This window comes from Nothobranchius furzeri, chromosome 14, assembly GCF_043380555.1.
Source record: "Nothobranchius furzeri strain GRZ-AD chromosome 14, NfurGRZ-RIMD1, whole genome shotgun sequence".
In the NCBI taxonomy this organism is placed as follows: Eukaryota; Metazoa; Chordata; class Actinopteri; order Cyprinodontiformes; family Nothobranchiidae; genus Nothobranchius; species Nothobranchius furzeri.
Window position 1 is genome coordinate 20,313,950 of NC_091754.1, and position 25,289 is coordinate 20,339,238.

A 25,289-nucleotide genomic window follows, 5' to 3' on the forward strand; every position below is an offset into this window, starting at 1 on the left:
GAACTACAAGAATATTTTAGAGGGGAGTAATATAAAAAGCTGGTTGTTTCTACAAAACAATTTGTGAGACAAAAACATCTTAATAGAAAACATAAATCTCTGTGATCAAGTGAAGATTTATTTTCTTGCTTGAAAACGAACATAAGTTTAAATTTTTGAATAAAATAAAATAAAATAAAATAAAATAAAATAAAAAGTGAAGAAAATCTACATTTGTGTTGGAATGTTGCATTGCAGCGACAGCTGCTGGGCACAAGCTGCACGACACAGATTGCGACGCACGAATCGAACTGCCGTAAAACTGCGACCTCCTCGACACTTTTTGGCCCTCGATGGTTTCCGTAGCACGCAGTCCTACAACGTGCCAGCACGAAAGGCAAGCTTTTGCGGTTTCAAGTTCCGAAAGTGCAGTTTGATCACAACTGTGATAACGTAAGTAAAACATTTGAGTTAGTACAATGTTTTATGGCGTTTTTCATTTAACTTGGAATACGTTGTTGTAGATTAACAGTACGTTTGAGCAGCACGCTACTGTTTGAACGCAACCACATGACGACGTTAACATTACAGACCCAATGTGTGTCCCCAAAATGTGCATTACGGTGACAAAACACGTTTTGTTTGTTTATTACAATACGGGTCATGATTCTGGGTGGTTCTGCTTCTAAATTAATATATAAACCGTAGCCGGTTTGCAACTCCTGAGACAAGCTAGCAGGTTTAGCTGACGCATGGTAACTGAAATGTAACTAGATGTGAGACAGCTGCGTGACACAAATTAATAAATTAGATTTATATTAGCTTCCAGGAGTTTTCTTAAAACGAATATTATCTGTACATTTATGGTAATTTGTAAATTCCGTTAGATTCATTGTAGAAATAGGTAGGCAGTGGCTTTTATTCACTGTTTCTGAATCAGGAATAGTTTATATAAACATGTATTAAGCCCTAGGGGACCCCATGATGTTAGTTCCTTAACAGGGCCAAAAACCCCTCGCACTACAGAAGAAATAGTAATAATTGCCATCAAATTAATCAGCAAACCCAGCACTACATGGCTATCTAAACTATTTTTACCATTAAATACCATTTTTACCATTTTTCGAAGAATAGTCTTCAAAATAGACCTAGGCCTTAAGGGGTTAATGTATCGCAGAGGCAACAGTCTACACCATTTAGTTTTTAAACATTTAAATGTCTAATGAAACAATTGAGAGGCTTGCATGCCAGATATATGATTATACAAACCATACCAGTTTATGTGATGAAAACAATGAGTGGTTATAAATAAAACATGGATTTTTTAAATAGGTCAAATTGCAATTCATCTAAATTTGTCTCCCAGTATTTCAAATTAATAAATTTAATGATCAGCGTTCGTACCATGGTACCTCTGAAAACTGGGACACATGCCCACATGTAAGAAATTTATTTTTAGAGTTTGCTAATTATTTGCAATTTCATTTCCTACAGAAAACAATCATGGCAGAAAACCAAGATCAAATGACCCCCATTGAGATGAAAGTGGCACGCCAACTGGAGGTAATTGCTATCAAACTTCTGTCATCGGCTCTCTGCTGGATCTGTAATCTTCACTTAACATCTGTGAAGCGTAGTTTGCCATTACAGTCAGTGGGTGTGTTTCAGCTGGCTGTGAAGCTTTTGGACATGTTGGACAGAAGTGTATTTTCGCGTCACTCTGCCATTTGCTGCTTTCCACCAGATGTGTAAGCAGCACATAATGTAATAGACACGTTTTCCTCGCGAGCTCAGCAGCTTGTCTCTGACCACTGGAAGTGTTTCAGATTTTTTATTTTATGCGTTCCAAGCTGCCCGTCTTGCAAGGTCACAAAATTGCCACAGAATTGCAAGATCAAGCATGATTTCGGCAGTTCATGTGACAAGCAGAGAGACAGCAGCATGTGTACTAAAGGGCCTCGTTTATTTTCTTTGTGTTGTACCTCAGCTATGGAGACTTTATATGTAATATGCATTTATTTATTTACTTATTTATTTACTTACTTTCTTACTTACTTACTAGTTAAGCAACTGCAAATCTGCACATGTTCTATTTTGAAAGTTGACGGATGTTTAAGTTTACATTTGACTTCCTGTCCGTTACAATCTGAACTGCTGGGCTTGGTGCGTCCTGGAAGTGTAGTGCATGAGAAAAAAAAACTCAATGTAAAGTTAGTGGAGCGATGTGATACTACGCTTCTTGGACACTTCCAAAACGCACCGCTTAGCATCAGGTGGGAACACACCCGATTAGGGTTGGGCGACGGGACGAATTAATTGACCGTCAGCGACGGGCTGAGTCGTTACGATTGTTTTTTTTTTTTTTACAAGAGGCGATATGTTCATTTATTTATTTGCCCATGATGACGTTTGTTAATGACAGATATTTTACACGTTACACACAGAGAACACCGCGGAGGTAACAATCATGACGAGATGTCCATCAGCGCATCTGAGCATCATCTCTCTCTTTCTCCGCCTCTTTAACTGCTGACGCGGAAGAGGAGCTCGGAGAGCGTCTGCGACACACTTGACAATGTGAACAAGAGAGCAATGTCAAGTAGAAACCCTTCTATCTTTCTCAGAGAGTCTGGAAGACTTCTGGTTATTTCATTTGGAGACATTTTTCCCGATTTTAAAACTTTGGGCGAGTGGCACTCGTTATTCTGCCCCTGCTTCGAGTGTGTTAGTGGAGTGCAGATTCATCCAGAACAACGTTTAAACATCCATAAGTCTGAGGCAAAAGCCCAGAACCTCATAACCTCTCCAGCGAATTCCGTAGAGACATTTGAGTACGCACAAGCTGCAGGTGACCAGCTCAGGTTTACGCAGAGCAGAGGAAGAGTGCGTTCAGGCTGCAGCAGATGAATTGTTCCTAATTTAAGTGGAATTGTTAAATTGCATTGTTTATGTTACTGGGACACTTTGTTCAGCTTGTTTGAACTAAATATTAATTAAAATGAATGGAAATGTAATGGTACTGAATAATTATTATTATTTAAAATAAACAAAAGCAATGGGGATAAATGGATCATGTGACTTCTGGCTGTGCTCCCTCCTCAGAGTGTGTCAAAATGCAGCAGCAATCCATTTCATTTCATTTTCTCAAAGCCAGAAAAATAAAAATCAGTGTTTAGACGACTTCTGTGTTTGCAAATCAGTCCGTGCATCATGACGTCACATGCATGAATGAATCGTCCAGCCCTAACGCCCATCGACTAGAATCACAGCTCCATACTATGCTTAGCGGATGTTGCGCGACACTTGCACATCCAGTGGAAAGCCTGGGCGTTTCTGACTATGCATTTCAAAATTCACCTAAAATATGCTTCTTATTCCCTTATAGTATTATTTTGGAGATCACAATCTCCCAAGAGACAGGTTTCTCAAAGAACAAGTGCAACTCGACGATGGCTGGGTGACACTGGAGACCATGCTTAAATTCAACAGGTGCGTACTCCAGTGGTCAGCGGATGATATAATATTTGTGCAAAATCTCCTTTCTGACTTGCAAGTTGTGGCTGTAAAAGAAGCCGTTCTCTTTTCTCAGACTGAAGTCGTTAACTACAGACAGCAGCGTCATCGTGGCAGCTCTCCAAAAATCAAAGACGGGCCTCTTGGAGATCAGTGAGGACAAAACTAAAATCAGGAGGTCTTCAGACAAACCCTTACCAGAGTTAACCGATGAATACAAAGACGCATTGAAACACAGATCTGTTTATATTGTGAGTTTTACTTTGCTCACACTCTATAAGTTATATAGTACACAAATATATATATAAATTATGTTTTTCTTGCATCAAAATGTTAAAGTATTTTATTTTATAATTTTTTTCAGCTTAATATTGTTGTATTTTAGTTTCAGTGCTGAAAATTGTCATTGTCTGTAAAACATTTCTCCCTCTTTTATTCAAGCAGTAATAATTTTCTTTATTTCACCTTGTAGAAAGGTTTTCCTCTTGACACAACTCTTGATGAGATTCAAGAGTGGCTGAGTGGAAAAGGCAACATGGAAAACATCCAGATGAGGAGAAACCTGCAAAGGCAGTTCAAGGTAGATAAGTATTTAATAGTCCTAGATTTATGTAGTTTTTTTCTAGTACTGGAATTTTTCCGGAATGTGTTCTCTGTGTATTTGCAGGGATCAGTGTTTATCTGTTTTGACACGGAAGAGTCCTCCAAGGAGTTTGTGGAACGCTCGGATATCAAGACATTCAAAGACAACGAGATGCTTGTGTTGCTGAAGTAAGTTCTACTGCTTTTAATTTATTTTTCCACAAAAGGTTCATGCGTACGTTGTTTCTGGGTTACACCAAATAGAAAAAAGCCTTAAAATAACTTTCTTCATGATCTTTAGGCTGATTGAACTGATCATATTAAGCAGTGGTGTGCTGTTTATTAACCGTGTGCTGTGTGTTTTACGAACAGTTTAACTAGTGAAAATTCTTGTAGAAGACTGGATGTTTCTCTAACATGGATGTTGTTTTTCAGAGAAGACTACATCACAAAGAAAAATGAGGAAAGGAAAAACTACAGAGCGGAAACTAAAGCAAAAGTTAAACAGTAAGTCCATAAGATTTAGACGACCAACAGGCCCGTTCTACTTTCGGAGCTTCTGGGTAATTCATTCATGGCTTCTCTCAGTTTCACCTGACCAGCCGTAAATGAACATTTTCCAGTCAAATTTCAGGAACCAATGGTATACCTGAAAACCGCGCTTCTTCTGGTCATTGAATGTAACTTTTTACCTCACAGCTGCTTTCCCTGCAGTTCCCTGAGTGGAGTTTACTACGCCATGCTTTGACAGGAACATTTTTTATGTTGTTGATGTCTGTGGCCACCTTTTGACACTGATCAGTGATGTCACATTGCCATAACGGTTGCAATATGCTGACATCTTGGCGAAGTCTTGAAAGAGACAAGTTGGTTTATAGACGCAGAGAAATTTCTGGGAAGGGGGGAAGGTGACGAGGAAATACGCCATCACCTTCCCTCGTCCCAGAAATTTCTCTGAACTCCTGTAGTGGAAACATGACTTCTGATGAAAAATTAACAGTATGTTTTGTATAAAAATAAATGTTTTTATTAATTTTTTTGTTTAGGGAAAAGGATCAACAGCAGAAACTAGCAGAAGAAAAAGAAATGGTAAGATTTCTCCATAAAACATAGTTTGTTTCTGTGTTACAAACCGAATCTTGCTAATAGTTTGTTGTTCCAGGGTTTGCTGTTGGAGGAAAAGACCGGCTGCTTGCTGAAGTTTTCTGGGGAGCTGAAAGACGTTTCAAGAGAGGACTTTCACGCATTGTTCTCCGGGCACGGAAAGATTAAGTGGGTTGACTTCACAAGAGGGGCCAAGGAGGTAAGTTGTCCTCCCAACAAGTTAGGGATGCACCGATGGATCAGCATTTGATCCCAATCGGCCGATAGCGCCCCTATCGGTTTTGATCTGAGTTTTCAAAATAGATCAAAGCAGACCGATCAGGTAGGGTTGTCACGGTAACCGGTGTAGCGGTAAACCCCGGTAAAAAAAAGTTGACAATAATAATAACCGTTTTGTTTTTTAAAAAACTATATTATCTCTGTGGCTTTACCGTGGCTGCGGTGTAGGCGCGGTGACCCTTACCAGCCACCGTATCATCTGCTGAAGTTGCCGGCGGCACATGCGCGCTTTGTTGTTTACAGCCAAAACTTTCTTGAAGCTAAAGCTGAAATAATGGCCAAAGGAGGAGACGGAGACACTTCAAATCTCATGAAACATCTGCGTGACCATCACCCACAACTCTACAGTCAACGCAAGGCAAGCTAACGTTAGCGTTTTAGCTAAAATGCGTGATCCGAGGATTTGGGTTGAGGGAGAATGCAACGAGTCGCTATATAAAGCAGCCGCAGCGCCGCTACCTGCATATAAACCGTGTCACGGACACCCCCATGTTGAAATGACGCTATGCATTACGGGGCTCCCAGGGGCAGATAAGAGTTGGTCTCTCTCCGAGAATAATTATGAATTTAACAATGATTACTGCCTGATGACATTTTCCCACATCTGCAAAGCTCACTGGAACACAAACCGAGGACAATATTTTCCTGATATAGGGTTTATTACTCAAGGGCAAAAAAAAGTATCTGATTAGAAGGCTACTTGAGTACTGAGTGTCATCCGATCTAATATTTTTAAAATGATGACATCAAACAGACAAAAAATAAGAAGTTATGGGCAAATATTGGTATTTTAAAGACTTAATGGGAAAAATGTAAACAAATAAACAACATTTAGGCAAAATTTAGACACAAACTGAGGACAAAATTTCCTGACATACAGGGTTTATTTAATTGTGTGAAAATGTAGCACGTTTAAAAAAAAATACCGTGATAATACCGAAAGCCATGGTAATTTTGGTCACAATAACCGTGAGGTTAAATTTTCACACCGTGACAACCCTAATACAGACCATTTTAGATTAGGTTACATTTCCTTTATTCCCAGATCATGTAGTTTGTAGCACTCATTATAATGTTGCAGAAAATTTCTGGCCAATCCACGTGATCGGCATCGGTGATCAGCATTCTTTGATATCGGTATCGGTGATAGGCAGCAAAAAACCTGATCGGTGCATCCCTACAACAAGTTCAATCTTAAAGATGAAATATAGTTGTTAAAATCTGCTTTTCTTTATTATCCAATCAAGGGGACCCTGCTTTTTGATGGGAATGCAAAAGAAGCCTTTGAAAAAGCAAAAGAGGAAAATGGAGGAGAGCTAAAAATTAAAGACGGCACAGTGACGTGGCAGGTTCTTGAGGGAGATGAGGAGAAAGAGGAACTGAAGAAGATCATCGAGGCCCAACAAGAGTCACACAACCGATTCAAAGGCAGAGGTAAACTTTACCACCCAGTTCCAGATTATTTATTAAATGGTACAAAATAAGAATGTGTTGTCAGAAAGCATCTTATACCTTGCAAAAGCACAATTTGTAGCACAGGGCTAATGTCACGTGATTGCATTAAAGGTGGAAGAGGAAGAGGAGGTGGAAGAGGGAGAGGAGGCCGAAGGGGAAGGGGTGGAAGAAGTGGGAGAGAGCAAAGAGATCAAGGAAAAACAGAGTTCCAGGGAAAGAAGACTAAATTTGAGAGTGACGATGAAGATGGGGAGGGTAAGTTTGACATATATTATTGATATTTACATTTTAAATTTTTGTAGCTTGTAATTTTTGGTCTGTTTTAATGTTGATCCACTTTTACTTTCTTCCAGCCCCAGTAGCCCCAAAGAGGGAACATGAAGATGCTGATGGTCCTCCAGCTAAAGTGATCAAAACGGATAAGGAATCCTAATGATGAGATCCAGAATTTTTCTTTTTTTAATGTGAAAAGAAATTTATTATCAACACTGAAAATGCAGAGGCATCCTGAGTCCATTCCATGAAAAGCTTCAGGCTTGGGAGAATCTTAGGAAGTCCACCTGAATGTCAACCTGAAAGAAAGAAAAAAATGCAAAGCGTTACCAGCTTTTAGCCTTTCTAAGTCCTCTTGTTTGCCTCACATCATAATATCTGTATCCTGTTTTGATTTTAGTGTATTGGACAGAAAACTGCTTTTGACAGTAATTTAATTTCAACAGAACATTTTTAGTTATTTTTTTAAGATGTAATATGTAGAATCAGTGTGCCATTGTTTTGTTTTCCATTGTAGACTTCCTACATTGAGTGATGCAGATGTGCTTATCTTCTAAGTTTGCATATGTGAAAAACAAATAAAACAATTATTAAAAAAATATACAGGTCTGTTGGAGTCTAATGGTGCGTACAAAGCCAGTGTTCTAACCGATTTCTTTTTGTGGAACTTGTAGGATGCAGGCAAGTCGTACCGTAGTTCTGCAGAGAAAATCGATCAGCATTTGGATGATTTCACTGTAGAAAAGGATGCTACTCTGTGCTCAACAAACCTGCAACAACTTCCATCTTTACTCCCCAGTCTTCTGCCTTCTTCTGTATGTGCTGCAAAATCATTATCTCAGACATTTTAACAGCTGAATAAAGTTCAGGCTCAGTTGTTAAACATAAATTTGAGTCCGGTGAATTGTTTTTGAAGATTTGTGAAAACCACGATCCTGGCTGTGTCTCATGAGCAACATACCTGTCGTGTTGACGTCTTGTGGAGCGAGTACACGGCTGTGTTTGCCATTGTTAAAGCAACTCTGAGGAACTTCATGTCCACACCTTGGATAAAGCGAAAATGCACAATATTTTCTTTTTGTTTTAAACCAAACAAAAACCATATTCTTTTGGTCTTCTAGTTTTAATTTAGGATGCAGTGATGGCAATTTAGTCCTGAGTTTTCAGGAGAAAAACTTGGATGTGATGGAATAGTACTGTGGTCAAGTGATGTTTTTCAGAGAATACATGCGAATAAGGAGGTAATACTTGTAAATTGAATGTAAATGTTTTTAAAATTACCAATGCTGATCAGCTTCTGAATTAAATATTGACGAACTTGACCAATTTTTACATCACCCATACCACAATTAAATCTTTTTTTACTTCTCATTAGAAAATTGTTCAAAAATGTTTACAATTTTCAACATTACCTCACCTTGATTGTGTTTTGTACCAAATGGTGGATTCATTATTATTGTATCAAACTTCTTGGCATATTTTTCCTCCTGGAGATGACACAAGTCACACTGGACCAAATCCACGTTGAAAATGTCGAATTCTTCTGCATTCCGTCTGAATATCTCCAGAGCGTCGTGATCTACGTCAAAACCGACACACATACTGTAGAAAAGACAAGAAATATAACTATATTGTCAAAAAAAGGAGGCTAATGTGCTGTAATGTGTGTTCTTACCTTGCATCAAGCATCGCTGCCCCGATGCTGAGGACTCCACAACCACATCCCAGATCGGCCACCAGTTTACCCTCGATGTCATCGAACGTATTATGGATCGTATAAAGCATGCACGCTGTAGGGAAAAAATTTAGAAATATTTCAAAAATATGTTTTTGTTAATAATTACTTTCATAGATGCTCTCTTAATAACATACCTGCAATATGAGGGCTAGTTGGGTACTGCTCAAGAAGGATTTTTGGCTCTTCAAACGTGTCCACTTGTTGTAGGCAGCTTTCTAACTCTTTGAGCTTCATCGCAATCTGTTAAAAAAATTACTAAAAGCTGTAAACAATTGTGTGTTTAAGGATTAAACATTCCACCCCAAAACAGCATGTATTTACGAAAACAAATCCAGACAGTCTTCTTCGTTGTATTTTCACTTTTTTAGACTCAATTTGGTGTACTGCTGCACCCTAGAGGCGAAGGCGTGAAAGTGCATTCTTGTAACAAGTAAATGAAGCCTAGAAATCTAGACGGACGGTAGCAGAAGTTGTAAAATCAGAACAGTTTTTCATGTGTCCTTTATGATATATAATACGGGAATACAAATAGAGATTATTTTAATAATCACCCTACATTTTCTGAGCAAAACAGCCATATTTATTTCCAGCGAAAAATAAAACAATTGTCAATTGTCATTTTAAGGTTAATTTAAAACACAAATACATAATGCACTTAGCAAAATTATCAAACCAAAAGTAAAGATAAAATCGACTTGGTTATGAAAATGATGTAAACTGCATACATAAAAGAATAGAATAGAAATTCCCTTTATTGTGCATCAGTAGAGAAATTCTGGTGTCAAAGCCCCAAAGATCAGATTCACAACTAGAATAAACGAGAATATCAAGTAAAGAAAAATAAAGAATAAAGGCAATGAACAAAAACACAAATACAAGAAAGATTCGATTTGATTTACCACATGAAATATATAGTATGTAAAAAGACTCAGGGAGCAAGAACATGACACATGAATGAGTATAACAACATAATTTATACTGACACTGTATTGCTTATGCCAATATAAAATCAATGCATTACTTTATTTATTTATTTGTAGGAAAAGGCATATTTTTTTCATAATTTTCAGAGTGGCTGCTAATTAATGAAGTGCAGTTTAAAAATAACATAATGACAATTTTGTTGCTTTTTTAAACATGGAAGCATAAAAAACACCATTTCAAACTGGTGCAAATAAATGTTTTTCAATTCTGATCATTTTAATTATTCACATTTTACCTAACCCACACACAGACGGACAAACCACCGCACGGCCCCAAGTTGCCTAGAGACGCTCAAACAAAACAGGACTTATATGGTGACTGTGATACATGAATTAGTTAAATAAGCAAGGTGTGTCGAATTTTTCTGCGTCAGAAAAGGGCTTAACAAAACCAAGTGCCTCGTACGGAGTTTTATAGCTATCAAAAACGGTACATAATGTACTTTGCGAATACTGTAAGCTAGTAACTATAGCGCTGAGACTTATCGCGAGAAACCCCGAGAACATGGAAACAAGACAACAAAAATAAATTTGTGGACAACAAGCCAGAGTGCATGATGGCGGCGTCGCTGCTGCACTGGGACAAGAGATCTACTGCTGCCCGCCTGAAGGCAGAGTTAACCCGGACTGACAACAGCTCCGGCCTCCGCCAGCTTCAGGAGCTGCTCGACGCTGTGCTAAATCCCGAAAAAACTGCGGACACAGAAGCTCTTGACTGGTGTAAATGTCTGATAGCAGGAGGCGAAGGTTTCGAGGAGTTCTGTAAGACGGTCCGCTCCTATGACAACGCTACTCTCTGCGGCTTGGTTTGGACGGCTAATTTCGTAGCATATCGATGTCGGACCTGTGGCATCTCTCCGTGCATGTCACTGTGTGCTGAGTGTTTCAACAACGGAGAACATACGGGCCATGATTTCAACATGTTCAGAAGCCAGGCTGGTGGGGCCTGTGATTGTGGAGACAGTAATGTCATGAGAGACAGTGGGTAAGCTAAGCTGGCTGTGCCAACTAGCAGTATCGTTTTGACAAGTGCTAGGGAGAAGTTAGCCAACATAGCTGATAAAAATTTACAGCTAATGGAGTCCGGTCAGTTTCTGTGTAATAATGTCTCAGATATTTGTAATGAAGAATTTCCAGTCATAAACAACTACGCACCCATCATTTATTTGTCAGGAAACTCACCCTTGAATATAGCATCTCTTGCCAATCATAATCGTAATTCTCGTTCAAGCATCAACAGAGGCCCTTATTTTTCTATTGCTTCTCAGTTACTACTTAGGTGTTTCCTGGAAGGTTTACTACACCCGTATTATTTTTTGTATTAAAACAGGCTTTTTTTAATAAAACAACTCCAATTTTCTATCAACGTCAGTGTGCAGTTATGCACTTACACGAATAATTATAGAACATATTAAAGGCATCAGAGTCTAAAATAATCTTAGATGAATGAGCATCTTCTGCAGATTCCTACAGTAGTCATAAAACAAAGGTTCTTGCGGTCAATCATAGTTTTATTTCTGATTTTTTTTAGACATTAGAGGCCTGCTAGTGCCTACTGTTTGGAGTCGGTCATTTCATTCATGTCAGTCTGATGAAGGGATATTTTATTTTATGTTATGTTTGCGCTACACGGTGTAAAAAAGAAGAAAAATGAATAAAAAACGTTCTAATCTAACTGGAGATCCACCGACATGGGGTTTTCTATTGCTGATTTCGATGTTAACACGTAGAGGTCACAGTCAGCCCATGGCCGATATGTACTGACAGTTTCATCTGCATGCCTTTGTGCACAGCATAGTATTAAAGTCAAACATTCAACAAAAGTTAATCAAACAAATCATTAAACTGACCAAGTATTAAATATACTAAAATCAGGTAAATAAAAAATGTCAATTGACAATAATGTTTTGGAGCATTTATTTAGCAGATGTTTTTTAGAAATGTAAAAATACGTTAAAATAAAGTTTTGCAGCAGCAGCGGGCTGCCCATAAATGTGCCTGTCTTTAAAAAGGTGCTACTAGGAGATAGTGTAAGTGGATCCCAGTGCAAGTGGAAATGTCTAGAAATGCTGAAACAAACACATTGAGGGAAAAGGGTGAACATTTTTAAAAGAAAAGATTGTTTGACAGAGGGGAATGAAAAAATTGTGCACTAATGCATCTAAATGCAAAAATAAAGCAAAATAAAGCATAAAGCAAAATGCTGCTCTGCTAAATAATTGTGAGAAGAAATTGGTGCAAAAATTGAGACATGCATCGGTTCTGTTGGCAAAATTGTTAGAGTTGATGTAAATGTGCGCACCTGCAAGAGTAAAGTGGAGGAATACTCGTTTGTGTTACAATATTTTTTTATTTCTTGACAGCTTTTGCCAAAGGCATAGGTTGCAAACTGGAGAAAATGTCCCATCAATACCTCGAGATCTTCTTCTGATGTCTGAGATGGTTCTCCCTCGCTTTATCCTCAGCACCATACAATATCTGAGGGATGGATACATTGAATCAGGTAAAAACTATTTCCCCGTAAAGGTACTGTGAGTCTTTACCCAGTAACAACGTTTAAATTAAGACTTTGTAATGAAATACAATTTAAAACGTATGATATCTTGTATATAATCCACTTTATAAATAGTATGTTTACAAGTTGCCAAACAAAATCTGTTGTGCATGAGTGAAACTTTATTACACAACTGTTTGAACCCTGGGTCTCATGACTTATGTTGCTTATCTGGTTTTACCAGACACATCAGCTGAGCGAGACCTACAGAAAGTTCTACAACAGCTGGAGCCTCAGATCTCCTTCTTGGAAGAGCTCACAAAGATGGGAGGAGCAATGAGGACTGTCCTGACAAAGATCTTAACCAATCAGCAGACATACAAGGAGCTGAGCATGGGTAACTGGAAATAAAATGGATGGATATGTGTCTTTTTTTATTTTTGTCAAAAATATTTTTTGAGTAATATTTGTTATTTTCTGGAAAAGAGACGTTTATTTGGGAAGATTTTCTTGTTATCCTAATTGTTGATAGCCTTTCTATTCTTGACCCGTTTTAGGCCAGGAAGAGAACCTTTTTTCTAAAAAGAACTATGAAAAGTACCTGGCAGCACTGAAGAATTCAGGTCTGGTATCTGTGGAGGAGAAAGCTCAAGCTGCTACAGCCGATGTTACCGTTGGAGCAGAAGGAGGTGCAGGAGCCATGGTCCTGCTAGGTAAGACCAATAGATTTCAAACGTCCACATTTCTTGTTTAAATGTTCTGGTGGCAATTAAAAGTTTTACGTTAAAGGGGCATTATGGAAGTTTGACAGCCAAAACATGTATAGAAATAATAAATTTCTTCTTCATACATTCTCCTGCAATGCCCTGGTCCTGTAGAATGAGCCCTGGCATTTTTACTGTGATTGCCTGTTTTTCTGTAAAATCACAGAAAAAGAGAGCTGCTCGGGTCGAGCAGGCTGCTTCATGCGCGTTCACGCTCAGGCATCGCCCGTAGCATTTGCTATCTGTAGCTTTAGCAGCAGAGAGTGAGGTAGTGCCAACTCAGTGACTTTGTCGCTGTTCCTAACGCCTAGTGATGAACCTAGCTACATTTCTGAGGACGCTTAGCTACTTTCTGTAGAATTTTCTTCTAGATATTTCCTGCAAATTAGCAACAAAATTGCCATTTTTGTTCCGAACCGTTCTTTGAACGTTGTTTCAGCTGTCATCAAGGATATAAATGTTACAGATACAAAAGACGTCACTGGCGCTTTAGCTCCCTCGGACTTTCGTGCAGAAGACCTGGGTTCGATTCTGGGTGTGAATATAGTTTATTCAGAGTGTATTTTTTACATTAATGGTATATTTTTTTACAGTAAGATGCCCAAATTTTTATTTGAGACTCGCCAAACGGCATTGAATTCACAGATAAAAAAGATGTGGGTTCAACTTTCATTTTGGAACAATTTTTCAAGCAAGGGAAGAGAATGATTTGAGCATGCAGGACGACTGACCCATCTTAAACCTTGGTCGGCTGTGCTGAAGAGAAAGGTACAGAACCAAATTATTTAATTAATTAGCTGCGCATTCTCCTGTCCTCTGGCCTCCGTGCCACACGCACACACGCACGCACGCACGCACACACACACACACACACACACACACAAGGGACTGTCTCAGCTGCTATTTTCGTTAAGGAGTGTGCACGTACAGCATGCGCGCCTCGTGCACGAGCCTACTATTGAAGCTGCCGTTACGCTTTTGGCCTGAGGGGGCAATTGCGAGCATAAAAATTCAAAACTCCGTAAAGTCCCTTCAAGGAAGGGGAACAAGTTTATGTTACCTTTCGATTGGATTTAAAACACATTTTCGAGCAGGAGGGTGACTGAAAGAATGAAGCATTTGGAAGATAATCCAGACACCTCATCAAAGTTGAATCCATATTTTTGCTTTTGTTAGTTTTATTTGCATCGTTCCTGTTTTAAAACAAAAAACTGCTGAAAATACATGCCTTCTGCATTGTCAGTAACATGCTTCTACCACGACAGATGAATTATTTAGATAAACAAATGTTCTGGACAACATGTGTAAACATCACAGCAGTTGGACAGAAAGTACATTTTGTTCCAAAATGTTTTAATAATAAAAAAAAAAACTGAAAAATGAAATATTGAAAAAGTGGTCTTCTTGTAACTTTGATAATATTTTTAGGGTCTAAATCAGATGTTTGTTGCATGTTTTAGTCAAAACACCACAGATATGCTGTTTAAAGGTTTAGTTTTTTTTACTCTTTTTAACCAAATGTTGTGTTTTTAAAACTACCAAACATCCTAATAGGGGCCCATATTGGTGGTTTGTAGGTTTAGTTGAAAAAAAAAAAAGCATTTTATACTTTTTTTATTGACCATTTGAGATAAAATATTTTACTGTTTCCTCAGGATCTACTGGACCAGGCAGTCCAGATGAATCTACTAAAGAGGCATGTGTCACATAGAGATTTTGTCTATTCTGCACTGGATGTGATATTTGTGGTTTTGACCATCTTTCACCATCTTTCTCAGGAGGATCAAGATGGAGGCCAGTCGGTTGGCCAGAGAAAGAGGGTTAAACTCAGCAGCAGTACCAAAGGTAAAAAAAAAAGAAAGAAGAAAAAGATAATATAGCCATGCAAGAACACAACTAAATCGTATGTCTTCTTCTTTCAGACCCTTTCATCATTGAATCACTAAAGCATAAATGCTTTCTGGAGGAGTTGCTGTTTTGGACAATAAAATTTGAGTTTCCCCAGAAAATGGTCACATTCTTATTAAACATGCTACCAGATCAGGATTACAAGGTATTTATTCATTATAATCTGCCTTTGCTTGTAATATAATTTCTTTGCATCACAAAACAAAAGCTTTTGATTAAATTTTGTCTTGTTTATAACACTATATTCATCACAACTGGAACCTGCAAATGTGTTTACTCCCCTCTGGCAGATCACATTTACAAAAACATTTGTTCAGCATTACGCCTTCATCATGAAAACGCTGATGAAAAGCCACGAGTCTGATACTATGTCAAACCGCATCGTGCACATCAGCGTGCAACTGTTCAGCAATGAGGAGCTGGCTCGGCACATGACGGAGGAGTGCCATCTGCTGGACATCATGGTCATGGTCCTTCATTACATGATGGAGAGTTGCCTTGTTAAAAGTGAACTCCAGGGTAAGTTACTCACATGTTCTCTGATTAGTGGGTTGAATTGGTACTTATTTGGCCTGTAGGTGAAATAAAATAATGATTTTCCAAGGCGTCTAACTAAAACTGAGCTGTAAGGCATCATGCATCATCTCATGGGAGCCAGAAACTCATTGTGTAAATAATTGATCAATGTGTTTTGATGCTCCTTTACTGTCCAAGATCCAACTATATGTTGTTAAAATGGGACATGATGATGCAAAACTCACTTTTTGTGCTGCTAGGTCGGCTTCTACTGCCCCAATAAACGCTTCAAACATGAAAAAAAAAACCCTTCCATACGTTTTCTGTCAGTTTGGTTTTAGGAATGATATGCCTAAAACAAGCCATTTCAAAAACTCCCGATTGTAATGTCACAAACACGGAAAGTAGAATAGAAGCACCTCGCACAAACAAGAGAGGAACTCCAAAGTCTTCTCAGACATTTGAGCTTCTCAGCTTACAGCAGCCTGAGCAAAGGATGGGTGAACGTGGCCAGCTCCAGCTTGTCTTCTTAAAGTGACAGAGCTCTGAAACGGCTCGTTCTGGAAGGTACTGAAACTGTCGCGAACGAAACCGCTAAAATCTCTTTCTGAGTGGGATGTAGTGCAAAGAACTTCATGAACATGTTTGATATTGGCCATAGAACTATTATAACTTAAGATAAAATGTCATAACATGTCCCCTTTAACAAAAGCTGCATTCCCTCCTGCTTTAAAGGTGCAATAGGAGATGGTTTTCTTGACCTTTTTTGGCAGTTTGCATTTCCATCACCTCTGAGATGTACAATCCTGGAAAAATTCAGCCAGTCATTTGTTCAGGTTTGGTTGTGGAAGTTTAGACCTGTTGTTTGTGGGATTTTCACAGATTGCTCGTGGCACTATGCTGCTGTGATTTTGTTTTAAAAAGTTGAGGATAAAACAGGAAAGCTAAAACTGCCTCATTTTTCACCATAAAAACCGTACATTATATTATCTAGCACACTAAATCGTTTCAGTTACACGGGTGTGTTACGTTAGGAATTATGGCAGGAAAGGTGCTAACAATTGGCCTAAAACAGGCATTTTGCATTCCCGTATTCTGGAGATGTGGCTTAGGTGGGGTTGTGTCCAACAGCTTTTCTAGAGCTTATATCCTACTTTTATTGGTGATGGAGTCCAGAATCCATTCCAGTAGCCGTGAAAATTGTTATTTCAGCTAAGGTTGTCGGTCACCCCATCATTTGATGCAAGACTTTTCATTACTACCAATAAAATTTATGATTTCTTAATTTTTCTGCTTTGTTTGGCTTTTGCTTCAAATCTTAGAGATCTCCCCTTCGTATTGTCTGAATTTAGCATTTTATCCCTAAAATTGAATGCCTTTTTAAAAGTCCTCATCACACACTGGTGAAATTACATCTCTGCATTTGACCCACTCCCTTGGGGAGCAGTGAGCTGCAGCCGTGGCTGTGCTCGGGAACTATATGGTTCCCTTAAAGCTGAGTGTCAAGCGGGGAGGAATTGGGCCCCATTTTTAAAGGCTTTGGTATGACCAGACTGGATTTGAACTCCAATCTCCCAGTCCCAGGGCAGACACTCTACCACTAGGCCATTGAGAAGGTTTTCTCTAATTTATTAATTACTGTTATGTGGAGCAGACCTCACGATGGATGCTGAATTCAAATTGGTTCTAAAAATAATTCAAAAAATGTGTTTAATTGAAAAAAGCTAAAAAATGAATACAAAAACTGTAGTTTAAATTGGAACAGGCCAACTTCAGTATTCATTAAAATAAATAATCAGATTAAATCTCAGTTTGAATAACAGACTAAAATCAGACTATTTAACCCTCCCATTTTGCTGAATCATGTATTTCTAGCTGTATTAAATTTTCATTTCATGTTTCTTTTAAAATAAAAACTATCTCGTGATAACCTGACATCTTCACGTTTTCATTTTATTTTATTTTTAGATGAAGAAAACAATCGGCATGTTGTGGTAAACTGCAGTGAAGCGCTGCTGAAGAACAACACATACTGGCCCCTAGTTAGTGATTTCATTAACATCCTCTCACACCAAAGTGTAGCCAAAAAGTTCCTGGAGGACCACTCCTTACTGATGCTGTGGATGAGCTTTGTTTCATTTTTCCAAGGTAAGTCGTTGTTTTATTTTTTATGGAGACACGTTCACGGTGGCTCAGTGGTGTCAAATTTCATTTCAAGTTTTTACTCTTCCTCTATTGCATTTTTAGTTTTTATTTTATCTTCGTAATGTTTGTTGCTGTTGCTCTAAAGTGGTTTATTCAGGTCTGTGCATTGTCATTTATGCTCAAATAATTACCAAATGCTAAGGCAGCAAAATAAACATGGGTTGTCTGTTTAAGGGCCTCAGAGGCTGCAGCAGTTTTGCTGGTTATAGGTCAATTTGAGGTCCGTTTTAAATAAATTCATCAAACTAATCCTAGTCAGCCCAATGTATTTCTTTAAAGTCTCACAAAAGAAGTGATTTGTGGGTACTAGCTTGTCACATGTACTCTGCCACGGCTCTAAAAAGAACTCACCCTTGTAGCCTGAGTATCCTCTTGCTTACAGTTTGAGCACAGTGTCACTATCACATTGTGTCCGTTTGTGCACGTCTCTCGCGGTGAAATGACTCATTTGACCAGGGATTCTTGCTGATCAAGTGCATTAATTATGCAAATATTTAATCAAATATAAACAAATATTTAAAGGTGTCCTTGAAGGGAAAACCACATTTACCTTGTTGTTGAGGGATACAGGCAGCTTTGGGTGTTTGATGTAGCATATCAGTGTGAGCAATATCTGGCGACGGCCACGGAGAAACGGTTCGTTTTGAGAAAAGCTGGTTTAACGTGTCATAAGTGTAAACATCCCACCTTAAATTTGCATGTCCCGACCTACTTCAACGTCAACTACTGGTGCGACGGATCAAAAAACTCTCGGTTCAGATCGGATCATTTTTTGGATCAGCAGAAAGAAAGAGAAAAAACAGAAAACACAAATAGCTTTGTTTTGTAAAACACTCAGTGAAACATTTCTCTGCTCAATTTGCAACTTTCCATAGAAATGGGAATTACAGAGGGGGTTCTATTGCTGATTAAATGATAAAGCGGCTTACCATTGGGGTGCAGTCAGAGGTACGTTAGAGCGGCGCTGTGCCATCAGATTGGAGGCACGCACGTGTGTGTGTTCATTCTTGCAGTTTGTATCATCATTGTTTTTAACAGGGAAGCCAAGATGCTCCCATACACACAACGTAAACGATGCAGGTGGATTTTCAAGCGTCTCTCCTCCTCCGCCATGACCACTGCTGTCATTCGGATTGAACTAGTGGCGCCTCGTTCATGCACGCGACCAATCCGTGGATCATGTGTGTGCCGAACTGTAGAGAGAGATCCATGCAGATCACGGATCAATGATGACCCGTTACACTCCTAACGTCAACTAATATAAATGTTGGCCACAATAATGCTAACTGCTAATGTCCTTGTTGGATGAGAGGAAAATGTTGACGTACTGGGAATATCTAGTCTTTGAATAACAGATAGATCCAAAGCGCCGGATGAACTTCCTCGTTCGTCCACAAACCCGCAGAAAACAGAGTTTCTAGCTTTGGGCAAATTCATGGAGTCAGCGGGGTAAATCAGCTTATTGGCACACTGCTCGTTTAATATCCCATGTCCTGGCTGAGTGGGCCTTTAAACATAACTGTCAAGAGTCAGTTAAATCATATTTGAAATAATTTCTTCCTCTTTAAAGGGATGAATCTGAACAAACGAGAGTTGAACGAACATGTGGAGTTTGAGTCTCAGACATACTATGCAGCATTCGCCGCAGAGCTAGAGGCCTGTGCACAACCTATGTGGGGTCTCTTAACACACTGCAAAGTCAAAGTAAGACCTGTTTTTGCAAAGAGTACATTTATCTTATTCGTATGTAGTTTTATCTGAAAGTTGAATTTAATTTCATGTGAACAGGAGACTCAGGAATACACAAAAACTGTGGTTCGCTACTGTTTGGAGGCCCTGCAGATCTGGTTTGATGCCATTGGCTTCATTGATGAGGTGAATTTGAATTGTCTGCATTTCCAAATGCATTTTCTGTCTTTCCATGTTTCTCATTGACTGTTTTCCATTTTAGCCAGCTCAGCATCAAGTGACGTTCCACCTGCCGCTCCACCGCTACTATGCCATGTTCCTCAGCAGGGTATGTTCGAGGCTCTCATCTCTTAATAAACAACCTGTTGCTTTGTGTTTGAAAGTTAATTGTTTGGTTAAAACTCCCCAGGCTGTAAAATGCCAAAGTTTGGATTTGGACAGCCTGCTGCCAGACCAAGAGATGCTGATGAAGATCATGGTGCATCCTCTCCAAATCCAGGTAGAATGCCCAAAGGCCAGTGGACTTGACCTTTTTAGCTGTATGCCGATGCACATCTGTTGTGTGTTAGTTACAGATGTTCTGTTTTTGTAGGCGTGTCTTTCTGAGATCCACAGCAACATGTGGGTCAGAAATGGTCTGCAGATAAAAGGACAAGCTATGACTTACGTGCAATCACACTTCTGCAACTCCATGATTGACCCAGACATCTATCTACTCCAGGTTAGAGATACTGGAACATAAACAGCTCTCTGTATCATTCTCATCTTTTGTGTCGGCTTCATGAGTAATAATGTTTATGTTTATGTATTTAGCAGATGCTAAGCGACTTAGAAGCGATGATGAAGCCAGCAGGTTGCCCTTGAGGCTAACAACAAACACTAATCAGTCAGTCCCAGGTGGCAGTGAGGCAGCATAATCAATCATGAAGGGAAGTGAACAAGGAGTGGACAAAAGAGTAGGGATGGGTGCAGGGAGGATCCTGGTTTAGAAGATGCTCTCTGAAGAGCTGGGTCTTCAGGAGTTTCTTGAAAGTCGACAAGGACGTCCCTGTTCTAGTAGTGCTTGGTAGGTCGTTCCACATCTGTGGAATGACGCACGGAAGAGTCTGGATTGTCTTGAGCGTGGTGTAGGCTCTGCTAGCCGACGATCCTTAGATGACCAGAGCAGCCAGGCCGTGACGTAAGCCTTTACAAGAGGGTTCAGGTAGATGGGAGCTGTGTCATCCAGGACTTTGTTTGCTACTGTTAGCGATTTGAATTTGATGCGCGCTGCTAGCGGTAACCAATGGAGATCAATGGATAGAGGGGTGACGTGTGCACTTTTAGGCTGATTGAAGACCAGATGCACCGCTGCATTCTGGACTATTTAAAGAGGTCTCACAGTGCAGGCTGGAAGACCAGTTAGAAGGGCATTGCAGTAGTCGAGGCGGGAGATGACAGTAGATTGCACCAGGAGCTGGGTGGCATGTTGTGTTACTCCTGCTTTCCACCGGAGCCGTCAGCAGCAAGTTGCTGCAGCAGCACGTCTTGCTCGCGTATGCTGCTGCTTGGCCCTTCCCACGAGACGCGAAGCAGCAGGGGAGCAGCTGTCACCGACAGAGCACGAAGTCACGCGACATGAGCAAAATCACGCGTGACTTCGTCAGTAAACGCAAAACAAGCAGGAGAAAACTACAACATGGCTCACATAACTCACCATCTTGCCCCAAAACCGCAGATACGTCACTCCATGCGTTATCCTTCTTGATGTTGTCTTTATAAAAACCGTGACTGGGATCAAACAGCATTGGGTACTTCTCCACTTCAGTAGTCAACCTTTCGTCGTCCATTATGGAAAAACAAAGGAGACCGCTAGCTAGGTGATAACTTTTTTTTAAAGTAAAGCAACCGGAAGGCAGTACGTTTCTTCATTCTGAAAATCTCGGGAAGCTTCGCTCCATTTCCGCGTCCGATTTCCTGTCTTTCCTTCCCCAAAAATGTCGAACTTGACCCGTTTCAGAGGCGTAGCGCGTAGAAAATAGAACCGGCGCGTCAGGGCCGCGACATGCTGCTCCTGAGACGCGGCCGACTCGCGCTGCTGACGGCTCCGTCACGGCACCGGTGGAAAGGAGGGGTTAGGTATGGCCTGGTCTTTCGAATGTTATGCAGTGCGAAGCGGCATGAACGAGTGACAGAGGCAACGTGGTATTTTAAGGTCAGCTGGTCATCAATCACAACACCCACATTTCGAACTGCCTTTGAAGGAGCCAGAGACGGACAATCATTTTGGATAGAGATGTTATGCTGTAAACTAGTAAACCGTGTTGATGTTTATTTTTGTAGGTTTGCGCATCAAGACTGGATCCTGACTATTTTATCTCAAGTGTCTTTGAGAGGTAAGCTGCTGCATTTCTGTGCTGCAGACGGCGTTTTTAATTTCCAGACTTTAAAGTAAAATTTGTATGCTCTTCCCCGATTCAGATTTAAAGTAGTCGACCTTTTGACGATGGCGTCTCAGCACCAAAACGCCGTGTTGGACTCTGAGCAGGAGAGGCCGATGCTAGAAGGAGCACTGACCTTTCTGGTCATCCTGACGAGCCTTCGCATTCACCTGGGTAAGTCTGGTAAATAACTTGGCTATAAACGTTTAAACAGATCTAGTGGTCAGTTGTGAATAACGGCTATTCCCTCCGTCTGTTGTCTTTCCACTCACAGGAATGACGGATGATGAAATCCTTCGAGCCGAGATGGTCTCGCAGCTGTGCATGAACGACCGTACGCACAGTGCGCTATTAGATCTCGTATCCTTCGGTGCTTCGTGTTTATGTTATGGATACATAATTTCACCCATAAGCGCTTCTGTTCCTTAATAGTATTCCCATTAGATTCCTGAAAATCCCAACCCAAAGAGTGGCATTGTACCAGGTAGCTGTAGCTTTGAGGATGTGCTCTCTGCCGTGGCTGATTTCAAAGCTCCAGTGTTTGAGCCTGGAGGCTCCATGCAGCAGGGAATGTACACACCCAAAGGTGAGAGGACGCTATGTCCGATTTTCCTGGTGTGTACAAAGCTGCTGTCATTTTCATGTTTGCATATTAAACATTTTATATATTTGAGCATGTGTTCAGTTCACCGCCTGCAATGTTTTAGTCGAAGAGCTGCACATGAAACACATGAGAGCTCTGGGAAAATAATTTAATAGTTGTTTGTTTTTTTTAACAGTGTTTTAAACAGTAAATTGAAGGAGAAATAAGTTAAGTATTGGTTATTTTTTGTAACTACAGTGATCCCTCGCTACTTAGCAGTTCGTTTAATGCGGATTCACGACTTCGCGGGTTTTTTTCTTTGGAGCCTTATTCAAGGGAAATTTGCCGATTCGCGGTATTTTTCTATGCGAAATATCAAGAAATTCCTGTTTTTTTTCATCAATTTCATCATAAAATGCACTTTTTTTAAATAAAACTATAAAAAAACCAAGTAAAAATTTTTTTTCTTGAGTTTTACCCACAAAAAGAGAATGTGATCATACGATAATTCAATATAGTACTGTACTGTAAATATGGTGTCCCTACTTTGCGGATTTTCACCTATCGCGGCCAGGTCTGGAACGCATCTACCGCGATAAACGAGGGATCACTGTACACATGTATATTAGTACTTATGAATAGAAAGAGTAGAAAGGATCAGCTGGAAGTTCAGATTTTTAGTTCATGAAAGATTTGGGGGCCACTTGGGGGCAGACTTGCACCGCTTAGAAAAGATGGAGAAAAAAGAAAGGTCAGTCGATATGACGTAACAACAGTAACAAAGCATTTCAATTTCTCTTCTCAAATAGCCGAGGTGTGGGAGAAGGAGTTCGACCCCATCATGGTCGTTCTCAGAACAGTCTATCGCCGTGATGTCCAGTCAGCCATGGACAGATACTCAGCTTTGTAAGTTTACATCACTGCCTTACCTTCACACTGTCTGCTGTCTAGTCTCTGTTTAGCAGCATTTATGTTAGCAAATGTGTTTTCGGTCATTTCTGATGCAAATCAGTGTAAATAAAGCCCCGTTCAGTGTCTTAAACTCACCTTCTCATGAAAGGACGACGGGAGAAAGGTCAGGTGACCCGGTGAAACAGAAGTCGACAAAAATCAATATTTTTCTCCACCTTGTTTGTAGCCAATATGTCCTCCTGGATGAAACTTGTCTTTGGGGGAGAAATAATTCCCAGGGTGTTAATTTCCTTTGAGGTTTAATGAATGAAGATGTTAAATATGCTAAATTAACCAAAGATAACTTTCTGACAAAATATTTTAAACACATGGGCGTGTTCTTACATTTTCTTTAAATTAACTTTTTGCCATAAATTAAGTATTTTAGGTAGAAGAAAACACGGAAGACTTTTTTTGTCTTCGTTTAGTTTCAGTCACATTTGGTCTGGTGACTAAATGAAGTGATGAAGTTTTTATTAGCTGCTTTATTAGAAATACTCAGAACTCTTGTGATTAAAATCAGGATTCTTACTTTTTTTCCATCATGAATCTACTTTAATAGTTTTGTAGTCATTTTAGAAATTACACAATTTTTTTTCTAATAAGTTACCAATAAGAATATGGATTTTTTCCCCCTATGAGATGTTGATATTAGTTGAAAATGGTGTAAAAAGCATGTATAAATCTAAAATGTTAGATTTAGTGTCACACTTAAGACATTGTGGAAGGTCCAAAAACCACTTGTGGCTCCAGAGCTGCAGGTTTCAGAGCCCTGGTCGTAACTAGACGACATCGGAATCATCTCGGCTGTTGTTCTTTTTAGAGCCCGACAAATATGGGTTTTTTAAGGCCGATGCCGATTTTTAAAGAATTTTGCTGCCGATGGCCGATATCTAAAGCTGGTTATTAAGGCCAATACATACATGTTTTAGCAGCACATTGAGTGTGAAAGACAACTGAACACTCACTGTGTGCAATATAAATTAAATAAGTCAATAAATCTTTTAATATTTATTGAACTTCAAATACAAACAAATTAAAACAAACTGAAAACATTAAAAAAACTGTGTTGGGTTCCTTCGGGTCCTTTCTTCAGTCTAGTTGTGGTGGCAATTGGCCACACAGGTGCCGAATTTATTTAAAAACATTTTTTTCAAATCAGCTATTAAAAAGGATTTCGGCCGATGGCCGATATAGAAAAGATTAGACATATCGGCCGGCCTCTAGTTCTTTTGCTAGAGATTAATTTTGTTTAATAAAAGTGTTTGTTTAACTTTATTCTTGTTATTTTTGTAAGCAGTAGGTCTACAATATTTTCCATGAGGGAGTGAGCCCCCTGTTCTCTCCTGTGTCTGCAAGCGACTTCAGGCCTTTTCTAGCTACCCTTACAACTTAGAAAAAGTGTTTTTGCTGTCAGCTTTTAGTATCCAGAACTAACAAAACCAGACGTGTCTCTGTGCCACCTTCAGAGTCTCATTCACTCTGGCTGGCGGTTATTGGTTGCATGTCAGGACGACCCAGTCACTAAAAGGTGCTGCCTGTCAGCTGTTCTCTTGCATAGAGAGAAACCGGAGTGGTTTGTTGTTGTTGTTGTTTGTGTTTTCTCTGATATGAATTATTTTTTGCCTTTCCCCTTGTCCTGATCTAGTTTGAAACAGTTTGGCATTCAAACTGGAAACCCGTGGCCACCGTACAAGGAGAGGACTCCTCTGCATCCCTGTTACAAAGGTTTAATCCAGCTGCTGCACTGCAAGACTTTGCACATCGTGATCTTTACTCTCCTTTACAAGGTATTCATGTGACCACGTCTTTGCATCTCATTTTGCTCTAAGTTTGCTCTCACTTAGTCCATG

The 25,289-nt window shown here is 39.6% G+C and overlaps 3 protein-coding genes across 6 annotated transcripts in view; 2 read left to right on the forward strand and 1 right to left on the reverse strand.

Annotated features, from left to right (window-relative positions):
• The first annotated feature begins 314 nt into the window (after window positions 1-314).
• Window positions 315-7,786, forward strand: ssb (small RNA binding exonuclease protection factor La). Its single transcript, XM_015966516.3, has 12 exons — window positions 315-432; window positions 1,474-1,542; window positions 3,365-3,468; window positions 3,569-3,743; window positions 3,965-4,072; window positions 4,160-4,263; window positions 4,510-4,581; window positions 5,121-5,163; window positions 5,237-5,377; window positions 6,705-6,891; window positions 7,024-7,167; window positions 7,266-7,786. The coding sequence occupies exons 2-12, from the start codon at window positions 1,483-1,485 to the stop codon at window positions 7,343-7,345; spliced, it is 1,218 nt and encodes a 405-aa protein (XP_015822002.1). The 5' UTR covers window positions 315-432; window positions 1,474-1,482; the 3' UTR covers window positions 7,346-7,786.
• On the reverse strand, window positions 7,361-9,382 carry mettl5 (methyltransferase 5, N6-adenosine). Its single transcript, XM_015966518.3, has 7 exons — window positions 9,058-9,382; window positions 8,861-8,975; window positions 8,603-8,787; window positions 8,147-8,229; window positions 7,956-8,007; window positions 7,835-7,884; window positions 7,361-7,484 (listed from the first exon to the last, which is right to left on the reverse strand). Exons 1-7 carry the CDS (start codon window positions 9,155-9,157, stop codon window positions 7,443-7,445), a joined length of 627 nt encoding a protein of 208 aa, XP_015822004.1. The 5' UTR covers window positions 9,158-9,382; the 3' UTR covers window positions 7,361-7,442.
• Window positions 9,383-10,231: 849 nt separating this feature from the next.
• ubr3 (ubiquitin protein ligase E3 component n-recognin 3) overlaps window positions 10,232-25,289 on the forward strand; it is a 49,256-nt gene continuing 34,198 nt past the window's right edge. For all 4 annotated transcript variants that reach the window (XM_070543968.1, XM_054746940.2, XM_015966513.3 and 1 more), the window contains exons 1-20: window positions 10,232-10,891; window positions 12,270-12,409; window positions 12,645-12,797; window positions 12,958-13,113; window positions 14,820-14,860; window positions 14,943-15,009; window positions 15,087-15,217; window positions 15,363-15,591; window positions 17,557-17,736; window positions 19,364-19,497; window positions 19,582-19,668; window positions 19,745-19,810; window positions 19,892-19,981; window positions 20,075-20,203; window positions 21,805-21,857; window positions 21,943-22,076; window positions 22,177-22,262; window positions 22,347-22,488; window positions 23,295-23,391; window positions 25,085-25,226. In XM_070543968.1, the coding sequence (XP_070400069.1) occupies window positions 10,461-10,891; window positions 12,270-12,409; window positions 12,645-12,797; window positions 12,958-13,113; window positions 14,820-14,860; window positions 14,943-15,009; window positions 15,087-15,217; window positions 15,363-15,591; window positions 17,557-17,736; window positions 19,364-19,497; window positions 19,582-19,668; window positions 19,745-19,810; window positions 19,892-19,981; window positions 20,075-20,203; window positions 21,805-21,857; window positions 21,943-22,076; window positions 22,177-22,262; window positions 22,347-22,488; window positions 23,295-23,391; window positions 25,085-25,226 (2,688 nt within the window). In that variant the 5' untranslated portion in view covers window positions 10,232-10,460. The remainder of the gene's footprint in view (window positions 10,892-12,269; window positions 12,410-12,644; window positions 12,798-12,957; window positions 13,114-14,819; window positions 14,861-14,942; window positions 15,010-15,086; window positions 15,218-15,362; window positions 15,592-17,556; window positions 17,737-19,363; window positions 19,498-19,581; window positions 19,669-19,744; window positions 19,811-19,891; window positions 19,982-20,074; window positions 20,204-21,804; window positions 21,858-21,942; window positions 22,077-22,176; window positions 22,263-22,346; window positions 22,489-23,294; window positions 23,392-25,084; window positions 25,227-25,289) is intronic.